At 54.7% G+C, this 12,654-nt stretch overlaps 1 protein-coding gene across 1 annotated transcript in view; it reads right to left on the reverse strand.

The window, feature by feature from the left end:
• The window catches only part of LOC140910938 (retinol dehydrogenase 13-like), a 41,475-nt gene extending 30,318 nt beyond the window's left edge, over window positions 1-11,157 (reverse strand). Inside the window, exon 1 of the mRNA XM_073343128.1 lies at window positions 10,914-11,157. Coding sequence (XP_073199229.1) covers window positions 10,914-11,070 — 157 coding nt within the window. The 5' untranslated portion in view covers window positions 11,071-11,157. The remainder of the gene's footprint in view (window positions 1-10,913) is intronic.
• Window positions 11,158-12,654: the final 1,497 nt, after the last annotated feature.

Raw genomic sequence — 12,654 nt, forward strand, 5'->3', positions numbered from 1 at the left:
ATTAATGGTTGTGAGGCTCAGATTCCCCAGTGAGGAGGGCATTTACATTGGAGAGAGATCAGAGAAGAGCCATGAGAATGATTAAATGATTAGAAAACCTGCCTATAGTGACAGACTCAAGGAGCTCAAAGAGAAGGTTAAGGGGTGACTTAATTACAGTCTGTAGGTACCCGCACGGGGAGAGATTAATAAGACTGGGACTGTTCAGCTTGGGAAAGAGGAGACTAAGAGGGGATATGACTGAGGTCTATAAAATCATAACTGGGGTGGAGAAAGTAAATAAGGAAGTGTTATTTACTCCTTCTCATAACACAAGAACCAGGGGTCACCCAATGACATTAATAGGCAGCAGGTTTAAAACAAACAAAAGGAAGTATTTCTTCACACAACACACAGTCTACTTGTGGAACTCCTTGCCAGAGGATGTTGTGAAGGCCAAAACCCTAACAGAGTTCAAAAAAGAACTGGGTAAGTTCATGGAGGATAGGTCCATCAATGGCTGTCATAGGCGCTCACTCCGTGGGTGCTCTGGGGCTGGGGTCCAACAGGGGCAGGGAGGGGGCGGAGTTGGGGCAGGGACTTTTGGGAAGGGGTTGGAATGGGGGTGGGAGGGGGTGGGGCAGGGGTGGAGTCAGGGCAGAGCCAGGGAGCAAAACTCATTGGTCCCAAGGAAGGAAAATCACTATAGCAACAGGGGGCCTTGCTATGAAACTTTGGGTTTGTCCTGCCAAGACTTCCCTGGAGCATCATGTCACGACCGACGGATCCCGGCTCCTCCCTACCCGCGATCAGCCTAGCTGGCCACTAGATTGATCCGGACTCTGGACTGGTAACTAGAACCTCGACTGGCAGGACAGTGTGTGTGGTGTGACTGAATGCATATGCTAATTGCTGTATCTTCAGTAAACGCAGCATATTGCCTTTTCCCCTGAAGCAAGGTCCTGTGTGCTCCTTATTTCTACACTACAAAGTTAAGTTGACTTAAGTTACGCCGACGTGCAGCCATTTCTGTAAGAAAACCGCGGTCGCATGCCACGCTATGCTCTTGCGTCAGTGCACTGTGGGTAGCTATCCCGCTGGCCGCAGGGTGCTTTGGGAAGGGTTTGCAATGCCTCATGGGGCAGCCACAGCATCAGAGGATGAAGGTTTCTCAGTCCCATTGTTCCATGGGCAGCCTACTGGATTGCCAGCCGCTTTTCAACTGCCCTGGTAACCTGCAGCCCAGCCATCTCTGTCAGGAAGCCTGGGCCCTGCACTGTGCTCAGAATTGTGCTGGGCGTTATCCGCACAAGGCTAAGCGGAGCCCAAGGGGAGGCTATCCAGCCGGAGATGCCTTGAGCAAGCATGGTAACCGTGAGCCACGGGGCGTGTGTTGCTGCGGTGTGCGGAGCCTGGCACTGTTCGTTTGCACCGAGCCAGGAACCTGTAACGATCGCTGTGTGCACCCGAAGAGCAACACGTTGTACGCCACTCTTCCCATCAGCCCTCCGTAACATCACCAAACCGACATCGCTGAACAGCAACAGGAGAAATGGGGGGGGAGTGTGTGTGCGTGTGAGAGAGAGACGGTGTGTGTTGGGGGGAGCGAGTGTGTCGGCACGCTGTCTCTTTAAATTCAGCCAGCAGCAACCAGGCCTGAGGTAGAAGCTAGTGCACAGACAGCTGGTGCCCCCCCGCCCCCTCACCTCCTCTCAGCAGCGACTGGTACACAGGGGAGGGGGGCACCCTGCAATCAGCCCCCGCCCCCTCCCCAGCTCTGCACAGCCCAGCCGTGTCTCTCCCCCTCCAGGCCACAGCAGCCCATCCTGCCTGCCTGCTGCTGTGGTCCTAGCGGGATTCTGCACTAATGCTCTGATTCCAAGATTCCCTCCGCATCCTCCCCACAGACCCAGGAGATTCCCCCCCACCCCCCGGCGTGCGCTGCCGGGCTCAGCGGGGGCAGTAGCTAGGGGAGCGATCAGCAGCAGCAGACCCGCCGACAGCAATTCTGAAAGGAGAGGGGCACCTGCCTATGCACGTGGATGCGGGGCAGCCGAGTTCACAACGGTCACGGTGGGCTTTGTGGGATACCTCCTGGAGGCCGGTTACAGCCATGTAACGAATGCACCCAGTGCCTACACTGACATTTCTCCATCGACTTTGCTGCAAAAAGCTCTCTGCCTCTTGGCAAGGTGGCTTGGTTTTGTCAGCCAGGCAGGAGAGTTTTGTCGACGGGAGGAGCATTGTAGCGCGTACACCTCCACGGCTTTGTCGGCAAAAGCTGCCTTTTGTTCACAAACCTGTGCAGTGCAAGGCAAGGCCTAAGCCGACTGGAGAGCTCTCTGCCAGTGTGGGGTGGACGCCCCATCACACATACTCCCCCTCAGGACTGGTACCCTTGGGGAGGGGGGTGGGATTATCACCTCCCCTGTTTCCCACTCAGCTGGACCCACAGGGCATCCCTCTCCTGCCTTGTCCCTTTCAATAGGAAACAAACATTTCCTTTTGTGATGTTGCACACCTCTATATGATTTTATGAAAATATGCTAATGAGTGTGAATATAATGTAACTGGAATATGCTTCATGCAAAAGGTCTCTTTTGTATCTGAAACTAGAAATATGAAATATAACTCTGAGGGCCTACTGTAATTATGCCAAGCGTGGGCCATTAATGGTTTGGAATCTTGATGGTTCCCATTAACCAAGACAATTGACTGTAGATGGCTCTGTTTACTTGTAAGTCTTCCTGTGTAGTGGCAGGTGGGTAATGAACTCTTACAGTGACATGTGATCTTGTCACCTGACCTGCAATCCATCTTTAATCTGGTGCTTTTCCATTTAGAAGGAGGGGTGGGAACCGAGAGGGACAAAGGATTCCCGCCTTGTGTAAAAGATATAAAAGGGGGTGGAACAGAACAAAGGGGACTGCAGTCATGAGAAATCATAGAATCATAGAATCATAGAATATCAGGGTTAGAAGGGACCCCAGAAGGTCATCTAGTCCAACCCCCTGCTCGAAGCAGGACCAATCCCCAACTAAATCGTCCCAGCCAGGACTTTGTCAAGCCTGACCTTAAAAACTTCTAAGGAAGGAGATTCTACCACCTCCCTAGGTAACGCATTCCAGTGTTTCACCACCCTCCTAGTGAAAAAGTTTTTCCTAATATCCAATCTAAACCTCCCCCACTGCAACTTGAGACCATTACTCCTCGTTCTGTCATCTGCTATCATTGAGAACAGTCTAGAGCCATCCTCTTTGGAACCCCTTTTCAGGTAGTTGAAAGCAGCTATCAAATCCCCCCTCATTCTTCTCTTCTGAAGACTAAACAATCCCAGCTCCCTCAGCCTCTCCTCATAAGTCGTGTGTTCCAGTCCCCTAATCATTTTTGTTGCCCTTCGCTGGACTCTTTCCAATTTTTCCACATCCTTCTTGTAGTGTGGGGCCCAAAACTGGACACAGTACTCCAGATGAGGCCTCACCAATGTCGAATAGAGGGGGACGATCACGTCCCTTGATCTGCTCGCTATGCCCCTACTTATACATCCCAAAATGCCATTGACCTTCTTGGCAACAAGGGCACACTGCTGACTCCTATCCAGCTTCTCATCCACTGTCACCCCTAGGTCCTTTTCTGCAGAACTGCTGCCTAGCCATTCGGCCCCTAGTCTGTAGCGGTGCATGGGATTCTTCCGTCCTAAGTGCAGGACCCTGCACTTATCCTTATTGAACCTCATCAGATTTCTTTTGGCCCAATCCTCCAATTTGTCTAGGTCCCTCTGTATCCTATCCCTCCCCTCCAGCATATCTACCACTCCTCCCAGTTTAGTATCATCCGCAAATTTGCTGAGAGTGCAATCCACACCATCCTCCAGATCATTTATGAAGATATTGAACAAAACCGGCCCCAGGACCGACCCCTGGGGCACTCCACTTGACACCGGCTGCCAACTAGACATGGAGCCATTGATCACTACCCATTGAGCCCGACAATCTAGCCAGCTTTCTACCCACCTTATAGTGCATTCATCCAGCCCATACTTCCTTAACTTGCTGATCCCCTAGTTACCACCTGAGCTGGAACACGGGCTGTACCAGGGGAAAGGACTGGGCCCAGACCAGGAAGGAGTCTAGCCTGTGACAGGTTTCAGAGTAGCAGCCGTGTTAGTCTGCATCCACAAAAAGAACAGGAATACTTGTGGCACCTTAGAGACTCACAAATTTATTTGAGCATAAGCTTTCGTGAGCTACAGCTCACTTCATCAGATGCATATCGGAGCTGTAGCTCACGAAAGCTTATGCTCAAATAAATTTGTGAGTCTCTAAGGTGCCACAAGTATTCCTGTTCTTTTTGCAGTCTGTGAAAGAAACTTATTGAAACATCTCTGAGGGGGAGATTTTATCTGTATTCAGTTTTATTACTGTATTAGGCTTAGATTTGTGTGTTTTATTTTATTTTGCTTGGTAATTCACTTTGTTCTGTCTGTTACTACTTGGAACCACTTAAATCCTACTTTTTGTATTTAATAAGAATCGTTTTACTTAATTAACCCAGAATATGTATTCTGGCGGGCAGAGGAGGGGGCAAACACTGTGCATCTCTCTCTATCAGTGTTCTAGAGGGCGAACAATTTATGAGTTTAGCCTGTATAAGCTTTATACAGAGTAAAACGGATTTATTTGGGGTTTGGACCCCATTGGGAGTAGGGTATCTGAGTGCTGGAGACAAGAACACTTCTTAAGCTGTTTTCAGTTAAAGCCTGCAGGTTTTGGGGGACGTGGCTCAGACCGGGGTCTGTGTTTGCAGCAGGCATGAGCGTCTGGCACCACCAGGCAGGGCACTGAAGTCCCAGGCTGCCAGGGAACACAGGCTCAGAGGTAGTCCCAGCACATCAGGTGGCAGCTCCCAAGGGGGTTTCTGGGATCCAGGCCGTCATGCCTCTCTCCTCTCTGGTGTACCGGGTGTCTCTGGAACTCTCGATAACTACTGCCGCTGCACCATAATCTCCAGCAAGTGAAAGCTAATGTACTCAATGCTTTTTTTGCCTCTGTCTTCATGAACAAGGTCAGTTCCCAGACTGCTGCGCTGGGCATCACAACATGGGGAAGAGATAGTCAGCCCTCTGTGGAGAAAGAGGTGGTTAGGGACTATGTAGAAAAGCTGGACGTGCACAAGTCCATGGGGCCGGATGAGTTGCATCCGAGAGTGCTAAAGGACCTGGCAGCCGTGATTGCAGAGACCATTGGCCATTATCTTTGAAAACTCGTGGCGAACGGGGGAAGTCCCAGATGACTGGAAAAAGGCTAATGTAGTGCCCATCTTTAAAAAAGGGAAGAAGGAGGATCCTGGGAACTACAGACCAGTCAGCCTCACTTCAGTCCCCGGAAAAATCATGGAGCAGGTCCTCAAGGAATCAATCCTGAAGCACTTACATGAGAGGAAAGTGATCAGGAACAGTCAGCATGGATTCACCAAGGGAAGTTCATGCCTGACTAATCTAATCGCCTTCTATGATGAGATTACTGGTTCTGTAGATGAAGGGAAAGCAGTGGATGTATTGAATCTTGACTTTAGCAAAGCTTTTGACACGGTCTCCCATAGTATTCTTGTCAGCAAGTTAAAGAAGTATGGGCTGGATGAATGCACTATAAGGTGGGTAGAAAGTTGGCTAGATTGTCGGGCTCAACAGGTAGTCAATGGCTCCATGTCTAGTTGGCAGCCGGTATCAAGTGGAGTGCCCCAGGGGTCGGTCCTGGGGCCGGTTTTATTCAATATCTTCATAAATGATCTGGAGGATGGTGTGGATTGCATTCTCAGCAAATTTGCGGATGATACTAAACTGGGAGGAGTGGTAGATACGCTGGAGGGCAGGGATAGGATACAGAGGGACCTAGACAAATTGGAGGATTGGGCCAAAAGAAATCTGATGAGGTTCAATAAGGATAAGTGCAGGGTCCTGCACTTAGGACGGAAGAACCCAATGCACAGCTACAGACTAGGGACCGAATGGCTAGGCAGCAGTTCTGCGGAAAAGGACCTAGGGGTGACAGTGGACGAGAAGCTGGAGATGAGTCTGCAATGTGCCCTTGTTGCCAAGAAGGCCAATGGCATTTTGGGATGTATAAGTAGGGGCATAGCGAGCAGATCGAGGGACGTGATCGTCCCCCTCTATTCGACATTGGTGAGGCCTCATCTGGAGTACTGTGTCCAGTTTTGGGCCCCACACTACAAGAAGGATGTGGATAAATTGGAGAGAGTCCAGCGAAGGGCAACAAAAATGATTAGGGGTCTGGAACACATGAGTTATGAGGAGAGGCTGAGGGAACTGGGATTGTTTAGTCTTCAGAAGAGAAGAATGAGGGGGGATTTGATAGCTGCTTTCAACTACCTGAGAGGTGGTTCCAGAGAGGATGGTTCTAGACTATTCTCAGTGGTGGAAGAGGACAGGACAAGGAGTAATGGTCTCAAGTTGCAGTGGGGGAGGTTTAGGTTGGATATTAGGAAAAACTTTTTCACTAGGAGGGTGGTGAAACACTGGAATGCGTTGCCTAGGGAGGTGGTGGAATCTGCTTCCTTAGAAGTTTTTAAGGTCAGGCTTGACAAAGCCCTGGCTGGGATGATTTAATTGGGGATGGGTCCTGCTTTTGAGCAGGGGGTTGGACTAGATGACCTCCTGAGGTCCCTTCCAACCCGGATATTCTAGGATTCTCCCGCAGGTACCAGTTCGCCTCCCACCCTCTGTGCTGATTTTCTAGCACCTGCCTCAGCAGGGCCTGGATCCACTCTGGCTGCTTGTCTCTCCCCTTCTTTGGGGGTGACAAGTCTGGGAACAACAGCCTGGGAAGGTTTTGCTGCCTTCTTCAAAGAGTGCCTCTGCCCAAGGCAACTCCATAGTCTTTTCTCTTCCTACCACACCTCAGGGTTGCCTGTCCTGTGCCACACTCTTCCCTTCTGTCAGAGGTGACTGTGCGATATAATCTCTTTCCGTTCCCCTTCCTCTGGGCCAACTACCCGGTACTCAGTCCCCCACACCATCCCCTTACCTCTGGGCAACTGAATGCCCATGTTCTCCACCACCTTGTCACAGGGCGCAGCCCTCAGCACCAGACTGGTGCCCCCTCCTGGCAATGCTGGGCATTAGCTCCAGGCTGACACCCATGGTTTACACACCAGCACTCTGTCTCTGCTCCCGCCTATAGCTCCTCTCTCAGTTCCCAGGATCGCAGCATCCTCTTCTCGACTCAGCTCGCCACCTGGGTTGTCATCTGTGTTTCCCCTTCTGGGTGAGATATCTCTGTCAAACAGTCCAGCCACTTCCCCATTGGCAAGTGGAGGGGGACCCAGGCTTTGTTGTCAGACACCACTGGTGTGGTGCTCTGCTCTTGTTTGATGATGATAACAGTCAGCTGCATGCGTGTGCTCCCTCTGTGTGCTGCCCCGGCTCTGCGCAGATAGCTGACCCAGCAGACCCCGAGAGAACCCCCAGAGTCCACAGCCTCTGGTAAGGTATGAAGGCACCCGGCCAGATTTATTGTCCAACGAAGCCCAGTGATAGTTCCTATAGACTCTACCAGACATATTACGAATATGTGCCCCCTGGCAACGGACACAGCTCAGTCAGGGGCGGGACGCTCCACTGCCCCCTCGGCTGGACAAAGACATCCACTCAGGGATGTATTCTTATACCCAGGTGCAAACAAGTTACACATCACTCCTGATGCATTGAGGTACACCCCTCTACGCATTAGGGTGCTGCCTTTCACAAAACAACTCTACCATATTACCTTCCTGCCCCTGTCCTGAGGATAGGTCAGCCTCTTCCTGTTATCTGGTACTACCCCATTCCCCACAGAGCGTTCGGTACCATCTTGGCACGTGGTCCCATAACTAGTGCCCAGGACCTTGTTGGGATGTGTATTTTTGCAACATCAGCCCTCTTCTTGCCAGATTCTGGGAGCAGGGCCTGCCTCTGGCTCACAGTTTAACTTTGCTTTATGTTAGCAAAGTCTTGACCATTGCTTTAGTTCAGGCCTCCAGCCTCATACCAGGCCTCCGATGCAAGAGTTTCAGGGCCTCATCTTACTACAGGGCCCACCCACTACTCTGGGTCCCAGCCCAGGGACCCTGTAGCTAGCAACCTCCAGCTGCATCTCAAATTCCTTTCACTGCTGCTATGTCTCCCTGGGCCCCTTCCCCATGGCCACAGCACCTTCTTTGCCCTCACCTAAGGGAACTCAGCTGCTCAGTCCCAGGAGCCAGCCACTGTCCTGTCCATTCTCAGCCCTTCAGGGGCACAGTCCTTAATCCCCAGGCTCCCAGCAGCCACTGACCCTGCTCTGCCCTGCAGCTCCCTTTTATATAGACCAGCTGGGCCTGATTGGCTGTTCCTCACAGCCCCTCTCCTACTGGCTGCTATCTACGCAGCCTCCCTCGTGCTCTGTTAACCCCTTGCATGTCAGCGTGGGGCAGATGCTCCATCACATAACCGATTCAGACTTTTATGTCTCTTTACTTGTATTCTCGTCAATCTATCCTTGTGTAGCTAATACACGTCTTTTCTCTAAACCAGTATGTTTGAACTGAGGTGTTTGGGAAGCTCCATTTGGGCTGACAGGGTTGGAGCACATCATTGTCCCTGATGAACGGCTGGCGTTTCTAGGAGCTCGTGTTGAGCGGGAGGGGGCTGGGCCGTGCCAGACACAGGTTGCTGGGGGTGTCTGGGCCTGGGCAGTAGCTGGTGTTGCCCCGCAGTGTAACGTACGAGCGGCTGCCTGCGGCTGCAGACACACTACCTGGGAGTAACTCCCATGCCGTTCGCCAGCCCAGATTCCCCAGGCAGCGAGTGCAATCCTTGTGGAGCATCCCTGTTCCAGTCAGAGAGCAGGTTTCTCAGGCTCCCTGTGTCAGCTGGGAAGAGGTTAAAGCCAAACCCCGAGAAGCCTCGCTCGTCACCCCGATCAGCACATTCCCCTGGGGCTCAGCGCCGGCTTGGCTGCCTGGCTGAGAGCCTGGCTGCAGTTAGAGCAGGGCCCTGTCCCGTGCACTCAGGGCCTTGGTGCTGGGGCTGGAGCGTACAGCCATGCCCCCGCCTGGAGTTCAGAGCCCTGTGCAGGTGCTGCTGGGCTAGGCCGTGGCTTTGGCAAGACAGTCGTTAACCGCAGGGAAAGCCGAGCAAAGGTATTAACACATTGGTGCCCGGAGGGGGCGGAAATCAGCAAATAGCTTCCCTTCTGGTGGCATCGGGGCTCTGAGGCTAACGTCAGGCTGGAGAGGAGCAGGGGAAATTGAGGATTACAGAGGATTGGAACAGGCAGCTAAGGAGTGAGAGGCCCCCCGCCCTCTGTGAGCCGTCTAGCCCTTCCCCGCCCAAATCCTCTATAAGCCATCCAGCCCTTCCCTCCGAACCGCCTGTGAGCCGTCCAGCCCTTCCCCCCCAAGCCCTCTATGAGCCATCCAGCCCTTCACCCCCAAGCCCTCTATGAGCCGTCCAGCCCTTCCTCCCCGTGAGCCGTCCAGCCCTTCCTCCCTGTGAGCCGTCCAGCCTTTCCCCTCCCAAGCCCTCTGTGAGCCGTCCAGCCCTTCACCCCCAGCCTTCTGTGAGCCGTCCAGCCCTTCCCCACCTGCCCAAGCCCTCTGTGAGCCGTCCAGCCCTTCCCCCCCGTGAGCCGTCCAGCCCTTCCGCGCCCAAGCCCCCTGTGAGCCGTCCAGCCCTTCCCCTCCACAAGCCCTCTGTGAGCTGTCCAGCCCTTCCCCCCAGCCCTCTGTGTCCAGCCCTTCCCCTCCACAAGCCCTCTATGAGCCGTCCAGCCCTTCCCCCCAAACCCCTGTGAGCCATCCACCCTTCCCCCTCTGTGAGCCGTCCAGCCCTTCCCCCCCGTGAGCCGTCCAGCCCTTCCCCCCCAGCCCTCTGTGAGCTGTCCAGCCCTTCCCCTCCACAAGCCCTCTAAGAGCCGTCCAGCCCTTCCCCCCCAGCCCCCTGTGAGCCGTCCAGCCCTTCCCCCTGCCCACCAATGCCACAGTATGAACCAGCTGCAGTCCCCTCCTGAGCTCAGCCCCGGCCTGCTCACCAGCCCCACTGCAGCCTCTTTCCTCTGAAACTCCACCTGCCGGGAGAGGAAGTTCTCCCAGGCTGCACTCAGGCAGGCAGGGCCCTGAGGGGACTGGAGGCAGAAGCAGCCCCTGCATGCTCATGTACATCCATACTCATGCACACGCACCCACACACATGCACACGCATGCCCTCCCTGCACTGCTTATTTACATTTCTCTTTTAAGCCACTGATTCTCCCCCAAGCTGGATCCCTACGTTCCCCTCACACGGCATTGCTGCATTAATCCGTCCCTTAGTAAGGCTGTAAAACCCCCTCCCTGCCTGGCTCACGCTGGCAGGAGTAGGGGTCCCGTTTCCTCTCTGTGAGCCCAGCCATGAGAGGGCACCACGGCACACTCCCCCCCGCGGGGCATGTTTCCATCTGGTCTCCCCCTCCTCACAGGCCCAGGGGAGCGGGGCTTTGGAGTCGCAAGGCAGGGGCCCCCCAGCCACCGTCTTCCCCTCTCCCTGCCTGATGGCTGGCTGGGCTGGCCTGGTTCCACTGCGGACAGGGGGTGCCAGGGGAGAGGGATGTATGGAGAGGCTGGCGCCTCCAGCCACTGCCAGTGACCAGCACTAAGAATCCTAGAATCCTAGAATCTCAGGGTTGGAAGGGACCTCAGGAGGTCACCTAGTCCCACCCCCTGCTCAAAAGCAGGACCCATACCCAATTTTTGCTCCACATCCCTAAATGGCCCCTTCAAGGATTGAACTCACAACCCTGCGTTTAGCAGGCCAATGCTCAAACCGCTGAGCTATCCCTCCCCCCAAAGCACTGGCCAGCCCCCCGTCCCGCTGCCCCCATGGCAGCAGCCCTGCCCCAGGTGGCTGGGGCCAGACTCACCGCAGTTGGCTCCGGTGACAATGGCTGTCTTGCCTGTCAGGTCAGTGGGAGACATGCGGGGGTGCCAGGAGCCCTTTCTCCTGGCTCGGAGGAGGAGGGCCAGCACCAACACACACGTAGCCCAGCCCAGGTGGCTGCTGAAGCAGGAGATCTCCATAGCAGGCTGCAAAGCTCAACTCCTCTGGGATGATCAGCGTGGTGAGTTCCCAGGGAGGCTGGCATCAGGAGCAGGGACCCCACCCACACGCCACACCGCAGGCTGCACCCCACGCTCCCTCCAGGTCTGAGCTTCTGCCACACCCCCAGCTGCCTCTGCCAAGAGGAATGTCAGCTGCTACACAGGGAGGGGCAAATGGCAGGCTGGGATGGAAGCCGAGTACACACTGCCTGGCTGCAATGCCTGACCACACAAGCCTCCCTCCTGTGATAATCACTCGCAGTGAGGGGCCCGTGGTTTCCCACTGGGGTCGATTTCCAGCTGGGTCAACTCCCGTGCCCCTGTTGGGGAGCCACAGGGCCCCCAGCACTTCCCCCTGGGGCGATTCCCAGCTGGCTCAACCCCCGTCGGGGAGCCATGGACCCTGGCCCTTCCCCCCCGGGACGATTCCCAGCTGGCTCAACCCCTGTCGGGGAGCCACGGAGCCCGGCCCTTTCCTTTGGGGCAATTCCAGGACGGATCCACCCCATGGGGGAGCCAGAGGGACCCCAGCCCTCCCCCCTGCCTCCGGGGCGATTCCCAGCCAGCTCAACCCCCATCAGGGCCCCTGGCCCTTCCGCAGCAGGGATCCATCTGGCCTGGTCTCCTGACTCTGACACCAGCCAGTCCCAGCCCTTCAGTCTGTGACTCTTTTGCCAGGCGGAGTCAGCAGCAACAAGGGTCAGGTTCAATCTCCAGGGGCCCCTCTTAACCATACAACACAGAACCGGCTCCGTTGCAGGCTGCCCATGACCCCTGCACTCAATACGAAAGTGATCTGTAGCCCAACGCCAGCCGACGGCGATCAGCAGACAGCTGTGTTCAGAAGGGAATACCTAGGCAGCACACATGGGTTTAAGCAAATACGGCCTGGTTCTGAAGCCTTGTCCCCCAGCTCATCACTAGGTGCCAAGGGAGAGCTCACTCACACCCTGCTTTCACAGGGAAGGGAGAAAAACCCATAATGGACAATTCCAGACTAAGCTGTCACAGGTGAGGTGGCCCTATGGGACTTTGGGGCTCAGCCTGCCCCATGCCAGCCTCAGCCCACTGTCTCAGGCAGAGGGGATGAATGCAGGACCCCATGGTGGGAGCATGTGATTCAGAACCAGGCCTGCTGGGGTTGGGGGGAGGAGGGCAGCCTGAGCTCAGCCTGGGGCGGGGCCCTCCTCTCCAGTGCAGGACTCTACCACCCTTTCTGCAGTGCAGGTCTGGCCACGGCAAATCAATTCACACCTCAGGGATTTCCTCAGCTATTCCTTCCTGAATGGCCGGCTGGTGCAACAAGACCCCCTCAGGATCTGAGATCTGCCAAGCATGGACAGGAGCTGTCTCACCTCCTAGATCGAACCACGTGAGAGTGATCGGAAGAAACGGGTTCAGAATTGAATTTCAATTTAGAAGTGTGAGCAACAAGGGTGATGTCGTGGTGGGAGTCTGCTATAGACCACCGGACCAGGGGGATGAGGTGGACGAGGCTTTCTTCCAGCAACTCATGGAAGTTACTAGATCACAGGCCCTGGTTCTCATGGGGGACTTCAATCA

The sequence above is a fragment of the Lepidochelys kempii genome, chromosome 4 (genome assembly GCF_965140265.1).
Source record: "Lepidochelys kempii isolate rLepKem1 chromosome 4, rLepKem1.hap2, whole genome shotgun sequence".
NCBI lineage: Eukaryota > Metazoa > Chordata > Testudines > Cheloniidae > Lepidochelys > Lepidochelys kempii.